This window comes from Aquarana catesbeiana, linkage group LG02 (genome assembly GCF_042186555.1).
Source record: "Aquarana catesbeiana isolate 2022-GZ linkage group LG02, ASM4218655v1, whole genome shotgun sequence".
Taxonomy (NCBI): Eukaryota; Metazoa; Chordata; class Amphibia; order Anura; family Ranidae; genus Aquarana; species Aquarana catesbeiana.
Genome location: NC_133325.1, coordinates 411,829,272 through 411,846,275, shown reverse-complemented (window position 1 = coordinate 411,846,275; position 17,004 = coordinate 411,829,272). Strand labels below are relative to the sequence as shown.

General features: G+C 44.4%; 1 protein-coding gene across 6 annotated transcripts in view; it reads right to left on the bottom strand.

Moving 5' to 3' along the window:
- COL16A1 (collagen type XVI alpha 1 chain) overlaps positions 1 to 17,004 on the bottom strand; it is a 283,723-nt gene that overhangs the window by 184,234 nt on the left and 82,485 nt on the right. For all 6 annotated transcript variants that reach the window (XM_073615404.1, XM_073615405.1, XM_073615408.1 and 3 more), the window contains exons 5-8: positions 11,525 to 11,648; positions 3,991 to 4,266; positions 3,813 to 3,893; positions 2,880 to 3,023 (exon numbers count right to left, since the gene is read on the bottom strand). In XM_073615404.1, coding sequence (XP_073471505.1) covers positions 2,880 to 3,023; positions 3,813 to 3,893; positions 3,991 to 4,266; positions 11,525 to 11,648 — 625 coding nt within the window. The remainder of the gene's footprint in view (positions 1 to 2,879; positions 3,024 to 3,812; positions 3,894 to 3,990; positions 4,267 to 11,524; positions 11,649 to 17,004) is intronic.

The window sequence follows — 17,004 nt, the reverse complement described above, 5'->3', positions numbered from 1 at the left end:
ATTACACTGCATCCATACATATCTGCCAACGATCAGGCCAGCCTCACATTCCTAAAGTTTGGGAAGTTACACATCATCAAAAGCCTGGCTTATTGTCATAAAAAAAATAGGTGTACACCTAGGGGGCAAGGTGTAAGAGCTGAGAAATCTATGGAATGTGTTCAGAAATACATGTGGAAACTGGGCACAGATACATTTTGCCATTCAACATATCTGATGCTACAGATCAGTCTTTCTATGTACAGAGTATTCCTTATCTATGAAACATATGCCATATTTCTATACAATATTTATCAATATTCAAGGATTATTCAGGACAGGGCCTCTTTACTTTCAAAGTATTTTATTTTCACATAATAAAATACAGAGTACTTTTACTACAGAAAATTATAAAGGTAACATAACGTTATCGAAATGGAAGTGGGTTACAAGACATTACGGCATGATCCAGTAGTCTATGGTGGTGAATTGAACAAATATCAAATCATGCACTAATTAAACTTTAAGTCTCCTACTAATGAGACAGGTCTTGTAAGTAGACCACCTCACTTCTAGGTAGATTCTCCTAAGAGGGGGTACCTGAGATTATCAGGTAGGCCTCGCCGCCCCGGAAAGGACAGGGTGAAGAGATTCCCAACCTCCCGGCACCCCTAATGGGAACAAACTGTGCCGGGGATAAGGATCTCTCCCCCCTCTCATTTGAGTCTCTGTCTTTAGAGCGGAACCCCATAAAGGTACCAATCATTCTGGTCAGACAGGGCCTCTTTAATGTGAGATCAGGGATCAAAATGACCTCAGATCTCACATTTACACTTAAAAGCAAAAAAAAAAAAAAATGGACCCCCTTAAGGCCGGAGGGCAGAAGTGAAGTTTGACGTTGTTTCAGTCCTCCAAGGGCATAGAGTAGAATGGGGGCATTTTTGCCATCACTCGACTTCCTGCCCATCCATCCAGCACATCGGATCCGGTAAGTGGGGAAAACGACCCGGAAGCCACGGGGGGGGGGGGAAGCCCTCTCTTGCTGCCCATAAAAGTGATCCCGTGGTGAAACCGCCGCTGGGACCACTTTTATCTGAAAGAGGATTGCCTGCTATCTGCTGCCATAACTACAGTATATAACATCAAAGTAGCGACGTAGTGGATAATTGGCTATTTTGTTTTTTTGGGGGTTTTTTTGGCTGGAGTTCTGCTTAAAGGTCTGCCAAGCTTTTATTAGCAGGAAACAGCAAAAAATCCATTGCTTTTTCAAGATGTATTTTGAAAGCAGAAAAATGGGTGTTTCATATGGATAGGAGTAGTAAAGCCCCTACCTTTTCAGAAAGGCATAGGCACTGTTTCCCACTCCATTGTTGACAGCATAAAGAAATTATTTGTATTATTATCACTATAATTAATAAACAATAACACAGCACACGCCTCTAGAAAAGACAAAAAAAAAAAAAATCGATTTTTATGCCAACATCAAACATGGATAAACCGATACACCAGAGACAAGCTTAAGGAAATGTTGCACAGCATATGTTTAATGATTATAAAAAAAGATACATTCACAAAGTAGCCGTTGTTTTACTATCACAGCTGATTCTCAGTTGTAAAGCTTCCCCTGCAGGTTAAGGCAGGGTTAAGAGCCGGAACAAGTCGATGGCATTTTTTACTAGTAAGACAGCAGTACAGAAAGTATTTTAGAAGGCACTTAAGAAGCATTTAAGAAAATGAAATAGGGATTTTCAGAGGATCGCAGTAGCTTATAAAAGTGTTGGGTAAGTTGGATTCTTATCCCTCTGAAGGCAGAAAAAAACTAGACACCTGTTGAGCATAACATCTGTTGAGTCTATAAAATATTCTTTGCGTATGGTTGTCTAATGCACCAAAATCCCCTGTATTTTGTATTTTGTTTGCTAAATCTGAATCAAAAACACTTGCCTAAAATGCAGTAACTTTGAATAAGGGAAACCACGACATTACGAAGGAAAATAACAGAATTATATGCATACCTTATTTTCAAAGCTGGACAATTCCCGGTCGTCAGGTCACCATTGGGATTAAAAAAAAACTCTTTGGTGACTAAGTCATTGATAGCTATTACTGGCGGAGAGCTGGGCACTGAAAGGCTTAGGCTATTGTTAGATAATAGTATGGCACCCGCAGCGCTACCTCCTGTGCCATAGAATGCTCCTGGACCGGCAGTCATGTAGAGTCACTTTGTTGCAATCAGCAAAGCAGAAATTTCATCATGCAGTGGGGATTCCATCATACCTTATACTCAGCAAACTGAAGACAGACACGGAATCTGTATTAAGAATGCTTACAGGAACCCTGCCCAATGCAATGACATGACTCCGATCAGCAGAAATAATTGTAGGGTTGTTAGAAAGCCTCCTGCCCCCTCCAAACCCCTGATCTCTGCGTCATCAGTGTGTATCAACAGTATGAAGAAAAAAACTTACAAGAAAAGCACTAAAAGTCACTGCAAAGTATGTTTACTGTAATTGTTTATTATGCAGCTGCTTTTAGTGTTGACTCTTCTTTAAGGTGTTGAAACACACTAATGGTACAGTGGTCGGGTAGGGGGCAGGCAAGAAGAAAGTACTTTTACTGACACTCCAGGAAGTGTCAGTTTTGCTGTAGGATATAGGATCTCATCAGAATTACATTTCTGCAACAGGCAGGTTACTGTAAGCACTCCTAATACAGATTCCTTGCCTACCTAGTGTGGTGACAGGCGCAGGCATCGACAGATTTTCTCTAAAAAACACATCAATTAATGCATTTTAGCAAAATATTGTGATTCCATGCTATCGTAATTGTGGATCGAGATGCTTTCCTCTATAACATTTACATCTGTCTATAACGAATGTGAATAAGGAATCTTGACTTACCGTTTTACGTAATGAATCCTCAAGGCAGAAACATCGAGTGTAACTCTGAGGTTTTGATTTTGCAGGCCACTCTATCAGGTTGCTGTTCTGTACATTTTCTACACCCTCCACGTTGCGTCTTGTCTTAGATGCTTCAGCAGCGCACTGAATAAGGCACAAGTACAAAAGTAAATATGTGATCTTTTTCCTTAGTCTACATATTAGCTTATATAGTTTTTTTACCAGGTCACTATCTATCCCCTATTAAAAAGAGGTTACAAAGCAAAACTTGAAAACTTTTGAGCAAACTGTAAACATGTTAATGCTGTAAGAGTGGCTGCATGTTTTACTCAAGACTGCCTTTAAAGTGAGTGTAAGGGTAATCTTTTCTTTTTTTTATATAACAAACATATCATACTTACCTCCACTGTGCAGTTCGTTTTGCACAGAGTGGCCCTGAACCTGCTCTTCTGGGGTCCCTCGGCGGCTCTCGCGGCTCCTCCCTGCATCAGATAACCTGGGAGAAACACTCTCCCGGGGGATTACCTTGTGGGCGCGCTCTTAAGTTCAGCATTCAGCGTCCATAGAGGCCGAATGCAGGACTTGGCCCCACCCCCCGGTGCCCACGTCATTGGATTTAAACAGCAGCAGGAGCTAATGGCTGCACTGCTATCAATCTATCCAATCAGGAGCTGGGAGCCCGTGGAGAGAGGAACAGCGTGTCCCCGCTGATTGAATAAAGGGGTTCAGGTAAGTAAAATGGTGGGCTGGGGGGGCGGTGACTGCCAGGTGTTTTTTCACCTTAATGCATAGGATGCAATCATCTCTGAAGAGTATTGTGAATAGCTGATCAAACAACTGTCAACTACCACGAATCCATTGTGCTAATCTAAACATTGGTTCATACCAGGGTAAATGGGAGGATCTGATCTATTTAAGACAATATATATTTACCCCTGAAGGAAGGATCTCACAGCAGCTCTCCTGCATAGCCATTTGGGGATCACAATATATAGCAAACTTTTGGATGTCAAACTGTAAAAAAAACAATAACAGTAAAAATGATTAAAATACAAACATTTATGTAAATTGTTCATAAAAATATATATGTTACTTTAATTTTGAGACTTACATGTATCGGGGATCCAGTTACCACGTCCAACCCAATGAAAGTATACCCTTCACTGGATACAGCACCCCTGGGCTCAAAAGGTTTGCTGGATATGTAGCTACAGTCAATGTGTATAGACACAACCATCTCTCGCACACTCAGCACTATCTTGTGCCACGCATTATCAAATAAGGAATGTACTCCAGATCCGGTGAATGTGCAACCAACAAAGTCTTTATCGCGTCCTTTAGCTTGGAAATCCATACTTCTCTCTTTTCCATTGACTGATAATGATATCTGTGAAGTAGATATATATAGGCTGAGTGTCATAACACGAAAAATCGGTTGTTTTCTTCTGTATTATTTACTTATTTTCTTCATCAAAGCAGAAGTGTTATCCTTTGTAAAAGGCCTTCTTATGTGGTCATATGAAAAGGGTCTCTCATGATAACATGCAAATAAATAAAAAGGCTTTGTTAACTGATGATTTTGCCCACCTCTGGCAGCCCAGACAGAGTGTGCATCAACCCTGAGCTCAGGTCATTAAAGTGGTTCTAAGCCTCAGACATGAAATATGAACAAAGCATGTCCCTCCACAGTGTGTACTAGTCTCAATTAAGAGCACTAAGTGTCATTTTTGCCTGCTGCCTCGTTCTTCTGCTATCAGCATGAATCACTTCTGACAAGTGTTCCTGACACCAAGAGAAAAATGGTGACAAGTGAGGGACCTCCAGCTGATTGACAGCCTTCAGCTCTGTTCCTGTGTGCTGTGTGTAGGGGGGCGTGTCCCTTCCCTCCAATCAGCTCTCAGAGCTTTCCTCACAGCTCTGCAAAGTTTAACTTCAGCCCTCCACCCCCCTTTTCTTTGACAGCTCAGACAAGATTTATAAATTATGTACTTTGAAAGGCTATAGAGAAGAGAATACTGCAAATAAACAAATACAATGTATGTAGGGGGACTTGTTTCATCTGTGTATATCACCTGGGGTCAGTCACTTCCCTAGGTATATGTAAGGGTTTACAACCACTTTAAGTGTCATTTCTCTCTGCTGATTCATTCCTCTACTATTAGCATGCAACACTTCTGACACATTTTCCTGACACCCAGAGAAAAAAACATTACAGGGGAGGGAGCTCCAGCTGATTGACAGCTCTGTTTCTGTGTGCCATGTGAAGGGGGTGGTGTCCCTACCCACCAATCAGCTCTCACAGCTCTCCTCACTGAGCTCTGCAGTGTGTAATTTCAGCTCTCTGCCCCCTTTCTTCTGAACATTCCGACAAGCTTTATAAATTTTGGACTTTGAACAGATATAGAGAAGGGAAGACTGCAGGTAAACAGGTACATCTTTTGTAGGAGCATTTGTTTAATCTCTCCGTATCCACTGAGGCCAGTCACTTCACAGGGTATATGCCAGGGTTTACAACCACTTTAAATGTACAACTTCCATGAGAGCCTTAAGCTTGGTACACACATGTGGAAATATGGCTGGTTCAGCGGGAACCGCTTGAATTTCAGTATATGTACAGCCCTGTCTGTGCAACAGAAATTGGTCGTTAGACTGGTGTCTGATGAACGCTCCTGCTGGAAAACCAGCATTCGATCAGTGCATGCAGCCAATGTTGTGGAGAGGGATAAGCTTCAAGTTGCATATTATAAAAGTTAGGCCTCCTTCTCACAAGCACTGTAGCCTGTACAGCATGAATTGACCATTTGTTTTTGCGGGTGTGTGCAGGCAGCCTATGTAACTCTATGGTGATGCAGCAGCTGTATGGACACAGCTGCTTGTCCTCATTTGACAGGTTTTCAGGGGTGGGCAAGTGGTACCATACGCAGACAGTGTGAATTCAGCACCACTTCTTTACCCCTGAATGCCAACTGTATACATAAATGGCTGTTTCACACTGTATGGATCACACCACCCATGTGAATGAAGCCTCAACGCAACCTGGCAAGTAAAAAAAAAAACACTTTTTTAAAAGCTGAAGTCTAGCTATGATTTAGATTATTTTATAGGCATATCTCATACCCGAGCAATCCCTGTAAAGCTGAAATTACTGTAGTAGACCCAAAAGATAGTGGCATCCACTGTAATAGCAGTAACTACTACAGTGATTGCCGCTCTCCACAGGAATTGCTCAGGTATAAGATATGCATACTTACATTGGTCCTAACTGGACCAATGTAACGATGCAATAAAAATCATACCAAGATCAGGCCTAATTAACTTCTTCTTTTGCATCTCCTCTTAACTATTTTTTCATTATGTTTTTATTTCTATTTATCTAACAGTTATTTATTTAGTTTTTACTTTACTTTATTTAGGGTTTTATTTTTTCATATTTTGTTCTTTTTGCTTGTTAAAGTGGTTCTTTAGCCTGAAAAAAATTTAAGTCAGCAGATTCAATTACTGTAGCTGATGATTTTTTTTTTTTTGTAATTGTAGTTTTTATTAATTCAAGTAGCTGATGAATTTTAATAATACGACACTTATGTGTGCAGGGAATCCAGTGCTGTCCTCACCCAAGCTGACACTTCAGCCCTCTTCAGGTCCAGGCGCCGGCATATTCACTTTGGCAAGCCCGATGTGACTGCTTGCGGCTTCACAGCCGGCTTCCCACTGTGAATGGTCTCGCAGCTTCCTGGGACTTGTCATGGGTCCCTGTAGGGGAAGCGGGGGATCTTTTGCTCTGATCACTGTATCGATCCAACCAGACGTGGGAGCGGGTACCTGTCAAAACCAGGTACCCCCCCGAAAAAAACGGGAGTTTACCAAATAAGGTCCCGGGGGGGGGGGGGGGGGTGGGGGCAGGCAAGCGGGACTTCCCCCTCCCTGTGGGTGAAATTCTGCTTTAATATAATGTTGCTAAAAAAAACAACACATAATTGGAAAAAAATCTTTTGTTTCATTTCTAAATAACTGCAATGTTTTGTACCAGAATTATACCTTTAGTGTCATTTACAACAGGAAAAACTAAAAAGTTAAAATTTATACTACATTAACATATCTTATGCTGCATTTATAATTTGAACAAAGAAACTGGGAAGCATTAAGAACAGCCTAAATAAAGTACCATTTGTCATTTGCAGGGTAGGAAAAAAGAGCTAAAACTGGTTTCTATGTTATAGGAAAAATGCATACCCACACCACAATGGGATGATGACCTGTGTGGTGTTAACATCTTGATGTACAAGGCTTTAACTGGATACAAAATTAAGATTAAGTGGATTGACATTTTTCAGATTTGTGCTGAACCATAATTATTTGTTTTTCTATTTCTGGTCCATCAATGGGAAAAATGTCATTTAATGTTAATAACATGTTTCACATAGGGATCAATAATATCTGATTTGCCTCAGTTCACGCTGTGCTTACCATTCTGTGATATGTCAGGCGGAAATATTCAAACAGCGGTGTGTTTGTGGGCTACATTGATACTTAAAAAGACAGTGATAGTGTACTGTGATAATGATAGTGACTTTTGGGTCACTAGTGTAGCAATGACCCAAAAGTTATTTTTTACATATTTTTTGTTACACATTTAATTGGCTGACTGTATTTTGTATTTGTGTACATTATTCAATTCACTTTCAGAGATTTGTAGGCTATCTGTACTAGGTTTAACAGTCAGCAAACTTAATCAATAAGTGCTGATATAGGATCCATTAGTCACATTCAGGATTTTTAATTATATATCAACCTGAGCACACTTAAAGGCGAACAATAAGGTCCCATTCACACCCAGGACTTTTTTTTCTGTCAGAACGTGGTGGCATTTCACCACCTCCGGTGCTAACCCTGTGCTCTCTGCTCACCAGTTTCACTTTTAAACACAGAAACCCGGCTTCTGTGTTTACAAGTGGGTGACAGCACACCTCTGGGAGGTACTACAGTCGGGCTTGCTGCTGAGAGGTGAAAGGTAAGCATGTGGGTGAAGCTTTAAAATGGAGGGGGAGGGGCAAAGATGAGAGCAGTGTAAGGGGTGCATGTGTGCAGATGGTGGGGTGGTGGTGCACAGGCCAGAGCTGAGGAAGGGTGTAGAGATTCAAGTGAGATGTGGAGGGGTATGCAGAAGCTGAGGAAGAGGGCTGAAACCTACACTCCGCACATAGCACACTCCTGAATCTTGCACCCATGCTTAATGCACTCCTAAACCCTGAACTCCATGCATTGTGCAATCCTGAACCTTGCACCTCATGCATAGTGCACTCCTAAACCCTAACATCCATACATAGTGCACTCCTGAACCTTGCACCCCATATGTAACACACTCCTAAACCCTGCAATCCTCATCGGAGTCCAGTTCCTGAACAGTCTGTTGATTGGACAATAAAGGCAAAGCAGCGCAGTGATTAGTCACCATCCTGTTCATTTTTGTCTTTCCTCTTTTCAGCATGGTACTTGTTTGCACATGTGTACTGCATAGCCTGATTGGCTTCTGGTCTCAGATCTAACACTGCTACTCCTGATGCACAGGCAACAATAGGAGGCTGATATAAAGGCAGTTGCATTCAAAATTAAATTTAGGGCCCACCTATATTTGTGCACTGTATTTAAAACACACGCATGCCCCTGAAAACAGTAAATGGTGCATGCATAATTATTAGCAACACAGAGCACCACAATACATGGTAGTGTGTTAACTAGGGATGAGCTGAACACCCCCCCCCCCGGTTCGGTTTGCACCACAACATACCAAACAGGCAAAAAATTTGGAAGTACACACAAACACCATTAAAGTCTATGGGACATGAACATGAAAAATCTAAAGTGCTCATTTTAAAGACTTATATGCAAGTTATTGTCATAAAAATGTTTGGGGACCCGGGTTCTGCCCCAGGGGACATGTATCAATGTAAAACTTTTTTTTAAAAACGGCCGTTTTTTCTGGAGCAGTGATTTTTTAATGCTTAAAGTGAAACAATAAAAATGAAATATTCCTTTAAATATCGTGCCTGGGGGGTGTCTATAGTATGCCTGTAAAGTGGTTCCTTTTTCCCGTGTTTAGAACAGTACCACAGCAAAATGACATTTCTAAAGGAAAAATTGTCATTTAAAACTGATGTAATGAATTGTCGGGTCTCGGCAATGTAGATACAACTCATTAAAAAAAGGCCATGGGTCCCCCCCCAGTCCATTACCAGGCCCTTTGGGTCTGGTATGAATATTAAGGGGAACCCCAAACCAAAATTAAAAAAAAAATTGTGTGGGGGTCCCCCTAAAATCCACACCAGGCCCTTCAGGTCTGATATGAAAATTAAGGGGAACCCTACGCCATATTAAAAAAAAAAAGGCGTAGGGGCCCCCCCAAATCCATACCAGGCCCTTATCCGAGCATGCAACCTGGCAGGCTGCAGGAAAAGAGGGGGGATGAGAGAGCACCCCCCCTCCTGAACCGTACCAGGCCACATGCCCTCAACATGGGGAGGGTGCTTTGGAGTAGCCCCCCAAAGCACCTTGTCCCCATGTTGATGTGGACAAGGGCCTCACCCCCACAACCCTTGCCTGGTGGTTGTGGGGGTATGTGGGCAGGGGGGCTTATCGGAATCTGGAAGCCCCCTTTAACAAGGGGACCCCCAGATCCCACCCCCCTATGTGAGTTGGTAACGGGGTACATTGTACCCCTACCATTTCACAAAAAAAGTGCAAAAAATGGTAAAAAAGACAAGAGACAGCTTGGGACAAGTCCTTTATTAAAAAAAAAAAAAAAAAAAAAATTCACGCCGCCTGACGGACCGAAAAAGAAAAAGGAAAAATTAAAAACGGTCCATGGGAGGCTCCTGCTGAGTGACGCTTCTTCTGGGTGACAGTTCCTATATAGCTGAGGGCGGGGCCACCATGTGATGTAAACGGTGACCCCACCCCCTCTGACGCCACGGGGAAGCCGTTACCAATTCACATGGGGGGCGGGATTTGGGGGTCCCCTTGTTAAAGGGGGCTTCCAAATTTCGATAAGCTCCCTGCCCGCAGACCCCCACAACCACCGGGCAAGGGTTGTGGGGATGAGGCCCTTGTCCCCATCAACATTTTGGTCAGACCCCAAAGCACCCTCCCCATGTTGAGGGCATGTGGCCTGGTACGGTTCAGGAGGGAGGGCTCTCTCTCGTCCCCCCTCTTTTCTTGCAGCCTGCCAGGTTGCGTGCTCAGATAAAGGTCTGGTATGGATTTTGGGGGGACCCCTACACCATTTTTTTTTTAATTTGGCGCAGGGTTCCCCTTAATTTCTATACCAGACCTGAAGGGCCTGGTATGGATTTTGGGGGGACCCCCACGCATTTTTTTTTTACATTTTTGGTTCGGGATTCCCCTTAATATTCATACTAGACCCAAAGGGCCTGGTAATGGACTGGGGGGAACCCATGCCCTTTTTTCAATGAGTTTTATCTATAATGCCTTTCATTACAGCCACGATCAGTTTTTAATGACAATTTTTCCTTTAGAAATGTCATTTTGCTGTGGTACTGTTCTAAACATGGGAAAAATGCGCCACTTTACAGGCATACTATAGACACCCCCCCCCCCCCCCAGCACAATATTTAAAGGAATATTTCATTTTTATTGTTTCACTTTAAGCATTAAACAAAATCACTGCTCCCAAAAAAATGGCTGTTTTAAAAAAAAAATATTTGCATTGATACATGTCCCCTTGGGCAGGACCCGGATCCCCAAATACTTTTTATGACAATAACTTGCATATAAACTTTTAAAATGAGCATTTTTGATTTTTCATGTTAGTGTCCCATAGACTTCAACGGTGTTCCGGCGGCTTCCGAATTTGCCCCGATCACCGCATATTGTTCGGTGATCGCAGAACATTTGAACAACCAAAGTTCGGCCTGAACTTATGCTCGGGCCAAACCGTTCGCCCATCCCTAGTGTTAACATGCATTTGGTGCAATGCAATGCATAGGGGGAGAGCTGGTAGACAATGAAAGACATCACAGGGCACCAATATGTGTCTTAATGTATTTAAAGTGGAAGAAAAGCCTAAACTATTCTTAAAAGGTTCTCTCCCCCTCCTGCTGCTAAAAGATCTGTATACTTACCTCTTTTTAATCCACTCTGGTCTGGTCACCTGATCCTACAGCTCTGGCTCCCCTGTGTCAGTGAGTGGCTGCTGCAGGGGAGAGAAAGAAGGGCTGGCCATGGCAGCCATTGGGTGACATCCTGGCTTCCAGAATTCACAGCTGTTGTCAAGCGCTCCCTTCCACAGGAGAGCCAAAGCTGCATGATCAAGTGACCATACTGGTATTAATAAAGGTACGTTGCCAGATAGGGTATGGCCGCTAGGTAGGAGGAGGGGGAGTGAATTTTTTTTTTGTTTAGGATAGTTAGTGCTAGGCTTTTCTTCCACTTTAAGGAATACATAACAGCATTATACCTTTTTTTTTTACATGTGCTTTGAGTTTAGCTTTAGGCAGAATACATTGATGTGAATATGTACAAAAAATGTAAAAAAAAAAGAAAGACCTTATGCTTCCTTTATAACATTTGGATATTTAAATATCAGTGGAATCAGCTTTTACAAAAAACAAAAAGGGAAGGATGTATCCTACCTGTGGGTATCCCAATCGGTCACTTATTTGAAAGAGGTACCAGTCTTCTTCTGTTGTCTGCTTCTTTAGTAACAGGGTCATCACCAGCGTGAACTCTTCAGGCAACCCGAGAGGAAACACCTGTCTGAGATGAGACAACAAAGGTTACTTCTTAATATTGGGCACTACCCTATACCTAGGGATGAGCCGAACACCCCCCCGTTCGGTTCGAACCAGAACCTGCGAATGGACCGAAAATTTGCACGAATGTTAGAACCCCATTGACGTCTATGGGACTCAAACGTTTGAAATCAAAAGTGCTCATTTTAAAGGCTAATTTTCATGGTATTGTCCTAAAATGGGTTTGGGGACCCGGGTCGTGCCCCAGGGGACATATATCAATGCAAAAAAAACTTTTAAAAACTGACGTTTTATCGGGAGCAGTGATTTTAGTGATGCTTAAAGTAAAAAAAAAAAAAAAAGTGAAATATTCCTTTAAATATTGTACCTGGGGGGTGTCTATAGTATGCCTGTAAAGTGGCACGTGTTTCTCGTGCTTAGAATAGTCCCTGCACAAAATGACATTTTTAAAGGAAAAAAAGTAATTTAAAACTGCTTGCGGCTTTAATGTAATGTCGGGTCCTGGCAATATGGATGAAAATCAGTGAGACAAACAGCATGGGTACCCTCCAGTCCATTACCAGGCCCTTTGGGTCCTGTATGGATATTAAGGGGAACCCTGCACCCAAATTAAAAAAAGGAAAGGCGTGGGGCCCCCAGGCCCTATATACTCTGAACAGCAGTATACAGGCGGTGCACACTGTAGGTTTGTTGTTAAGTAGTATCTGTTTGTAATTTTGAACTGGTACATTTTTAAAGTGTAGCTCCAGCCAAAAAAAATCTGTTTTTAAGCTTTTTGGAAAACATAGGGAAGGGTTATCACCCCTGTGACATTTGTTTTGCTGTCTGTGCTCCTCTTCAGAAGATTTCACCTCACTTTTTGTCCCAATGACAAATGTTTTTTGAAAATGTGGGGTTTTTAGTGAAACAAGGATTGGTGATAAAGCATCAGTGGAAAGGAGAAAAGTTTTTCCCATATTAACTCTTACAGGAGAGAATTTCCCTTCCTATGGGGTAGATTTCATCTCACTTCCTGTTGTCTCCTTCCATTTGCAAGTAGGAGTCGTTTGTAAGTTGGATGTTTGAAAGTAGGGGCCTGCCCTATATACTCAGCATAAATTTGGGCCTTTGGTGTCGTTGTGGCCTCAACACTGTAAGCCCTCACAGGGCCCTGCTGTGAAATATTAGATCAAGAATTGTAATTACATGAACCTGTTGAACAGAGCCAGAAAAATTGGGCCTTTGGTGGTGGTGGTGGTGCTGGTGCCACAACACAGTAAGTCCTCACAGTTAATCTTGGTGGGCGCAGAAACGGGCCCTGCTGTGAAATATTCAATCAAGAATTGTAATTACATGCCCCTGTTGAACAGGGCCAGAAAAATTGGGCCTTTGGTGGTGGTGGTGCTGGTGGCACAACACTGTAAGTCCTCACAGATACTCTTGGTGGCTGTGAAATATTAGATCAAGAATTCTAATTACATGTCCCGGTAGGCAGGAACTAGCCCTGCTGCAATAGAATTGCATCAAAAATTGTAATTACACGCCCCTGTTAAACAGGGGCTTAAAAATTGGGCCTTAGGCACTGGTGCTGTTGCCACAACACTGCAACCCCTCACAGATACTCTAGTTGGAACGCAGGAACAAGCCCTGCTGCAAAGTATTGCATCAAAAATTGTAATTACACGCCCCTGTTAAACAGGGGCTGAAAAATCGGGCCTTAGGCACTGGTGGCGGTGCCCAGAACCAAAAATGTTCTTACAAGCTATCAGCATGATCATTGAGGAGGAAGAGGATAATTACTCAGCATAACAGGATAGTCACTCAGCATCAGCATAGGCAGTCTTTGAAGGGATCTGACATTTCAAAAAAAATTATTCGGTTACATCAGCATCAGGTTCTTGGTAGCTGGTGGTGATCCTAGACTGATTCATTTTTATGAAGGTCAGTCGATCGACCGAGTCGGTGGACAAACGCACCCTGTGATCGGTTACAAAGCCTCCAGCAGCACTGAATGTGCGTTCAGAAAAAACGCTGGATGCAGGACAGGCCAGTAGCTCAATTGCATACTGTGTAAGCTCTGGCCAGTGAACCATCCTCAAGACCCAATAACCCAGAGGATTTTCGTTGGGAAAGGTGTCCAAGTCAGATCTTGCCCCTAGGTATTCCTGCACCATGTAAAACAGACGCTGGCGATGGTTGCTGGAACTGATCATACCTTGGGGCTGCGGACTAAAAAATTGTTTGAACGCATCGGTCAGATGGCCACCTTCTCCACCGCTCCTTCTTTGACTGACCGAAGCCTTAGCAACACGTTGTCCAGAAACAGGAGTTTGTAACCTCCCAGTCTCTGGGAACGTGTTGCACAGACCTTTCTGCAAGGCCTCCTGAAGATGTTTCATCCTCTGCTCACTCTGCGACGGCAAGATAAGGTCCGCAACCTTACCCTTGTAACGTGGATCAAGGAGGGTTGCCAGCCAGTATTGGTCCTTCTCCTTGATACCACAAATACGAGGATCCTTACGCAGGCTTTGCAGGATCAGGGAGGCCATGCAGCGTAGGTTTGCTGAGGCATTCGGTCCGGAGTCCTCTGGGTCGCTAAGGACGACATGGTCCGCAGCCACCTCCTCCCAGCCACGTACAAGTCCATGTGTTTCTTGGGACTGATCCCTTAAAGACTGCTGCTGATGCTGAGTGCCAAGTTCCACCTCCATACTGACACAATCCTCCTCCTCCTCATCCTCTTCCTGTGTGATCGGTGGGCACGCAGGAACACTGTCTGGATAAAGGGGGCCTTGAGAGATAAGAAAGTCCTCCTCTTCCTGCCTCTGTTCTGCCTCAAGTGCCCTGTCCATTATTCCATGGGGGACAGTGTCATTGATGCATGCACTATCACTGCTCACCATCCTTGTGGCCTCCTCAAATGGTGACAGGACAGTGCATGCATCCCTGATCATGACCCACTGGCGTGGGGGAAAAAAAACAAGCTCCCTGACCCTATCCTGGTGCCATAGTCGCACAGGTACTCATTGATGGCCCTCTGCTGCATGTGCAGCCGCTGCAGCATGGCCAACGTTGAGTTCCACCTGGTGGGCATGTCACAGATTAGGCGGTTCTTGGGCAGGTTAAACTCCTTTTGGAGGTCTGCCAGCTGAGCACTGGCATTATATGACCGGCGGAAATGCACACAGACTTTCCTGGCCTGCCTCAGGTCATCCTGTAAGCCCGGGTACATGCACCACCAAGTTAAGGACGTGAGACAAACAGGGCACATGGGTCAGTTGTCCCTGTCAGAGGGCGGAGAGGAGGTTGGTGCCATTGTCGCAAACCACCATTCCTGTCTTAAGTTGGCGTGGCATCAACCACCTCTGAACCTGCCCCTGCAGAGCTGACAGAACCTCTGCCCCAGTGTGGCTCCTGTCCCCCAAGCACACTAGCTCAAGCACCGCATGGCATCTTTTGGCCTGCGTACTTGCGTAGCCCCTTGAACGCCTACGGAGCACCTATGGTTCCAAGGACAAAGCACAGGAAGAGGCCATGGAGGAAGAAGAAGAGGAGAGGGTGGAGGAGAGAGGTGTGTCAGAATCATTAGTAGTGGCATTTTGGAGGTGTGGTGGCGGAACAACCTCCAACACTACTGCACCTTGTCCTGCATCCTTCCCAGCTGCCAGCAGAGTCACCCAATGTGCGGTGCAACTTAGGTAATGTCCCTGTCCATGCCTGCTGGACCATGAGTCAGCGGTAATATGCTCCTTACCGCTGACCGCCCTGTCCAGCGAGGCATGGACATTGCCTTCCACATGCCGATAGAGAGCCGGAATCGCCTTCCGTGAGAAAAAGTGGCATTTGGGTACCTTCCACAAACTCACGGAAGGGGGCAGATTCTACCAACTGAAAAGGTAGCAGTTGAAGTGCTAGCAATTTTGCCAAGCTAGCATTCAACCGCTGGGCATTTGGATGGCTGGGAGCGAACTTCTTTCGGCGGTGCAGCAGCTGGGGCAGGGAAATTTGCCTGGTACAATCTGACGTCGGTGTACCGAAAGCAGATTGCCCACAAGTACTTGGCTGTGACACACCTAATTCTACACCTTCATTCCTCTCAGTGCAGGTCTCAGAGAGGACTGAAGGTATAGTGGGGTTGGAGATCTCAGCTGATGAGGAGCAAGGAGAGGTCCTCTTTGTTCTTTGGTGTGGGTCTTTTAGATACGCTTGCCAACGAACTGCATGGCAGGTTAACCTATGTCTGGTCAAGCATGTGGTGCCCAAGCGGGAGATGTTTTGGCCACACGATATATGCTTGAGACATATGTTGCAAATAGCAGCAGTGCGATCTGATGCACTCATCTCAAAAAAGGCCCACACCGAAGAACTTTTGGAATAACGCACAGAGACAGCAGCGCCCTGCACATGCGGAGCTTTGCGGTGTGATGCAGTCAGTGTGCTGCCCTTAGGCTGGCCCCTGGAGGGCATCCTGCCTCGTTGGTGATGTGCCTCCTCCTCCTCTCTCCTATCAGGCACCCACGTTGAGTCAGTGACCTCATCATCCCCTCCCTCCTCATCACTGGAGCAAACCTGGCAGTATGCTGCAGCAGGGGGAGCATGACTGCCAGATTGCTGTCCTTCTTGGGCACTCCCTCTGTCCATGCTCACATTACTGCCTTCATCTAGCTCAGTATCATCATCAGAGCCTTCTTAACGCTGGGCATCCTCCTGGAGCATGTACCCAACACTGTGGTCAAACAGTTCGAGGGACTCCTCAGGAGCACATGGTGGGGCTACAGAAGGAGTCACTGATGCCATTGAGCCGGGGGAAGAGGCCGCGTTGGCAGCTGCTTTGCCAGACAAAGTACCCTGAGCATGGGTGAGAGAGGATGAGGAGGATGACGACGGCTTGGTCATCCACTCGACCAAGTCTTCCGCATGTTGCGGCTCAACACGGCCAGCTGCCGAAAAAAAGGCCAAGCGTGTCCCACGGCCACGTGCTGATGGGGATGCACCGTCTCCACGACCAGAGACACAGAGCCTGCTTGACCTCTTTTATTGGCTTGTGACTGTCTGCCTCTCCTTGTTGGCCTTCCAGACATACTAATGGCCTGTAGCTGCACTAAGCTGGGATATATATATATATATATATATATATATATATATATCTATATCTATCGATAGATAGATAGGTAGATAGATAGATAGATCGATAGATAGATAGATAGATAGATAGATAGATAGATAGATAGATAGATAGATAGATAGATAGATAGATAGATAGATAGATAGATAGATAGATACTGCAGCTAGCAAAATCAACTGCCTGCCTGTAGTATAAGAACACCACCAACCTTCTACAGGTAGCTTTAACTGAACACTGTGCAGAGGTCGCACTACAC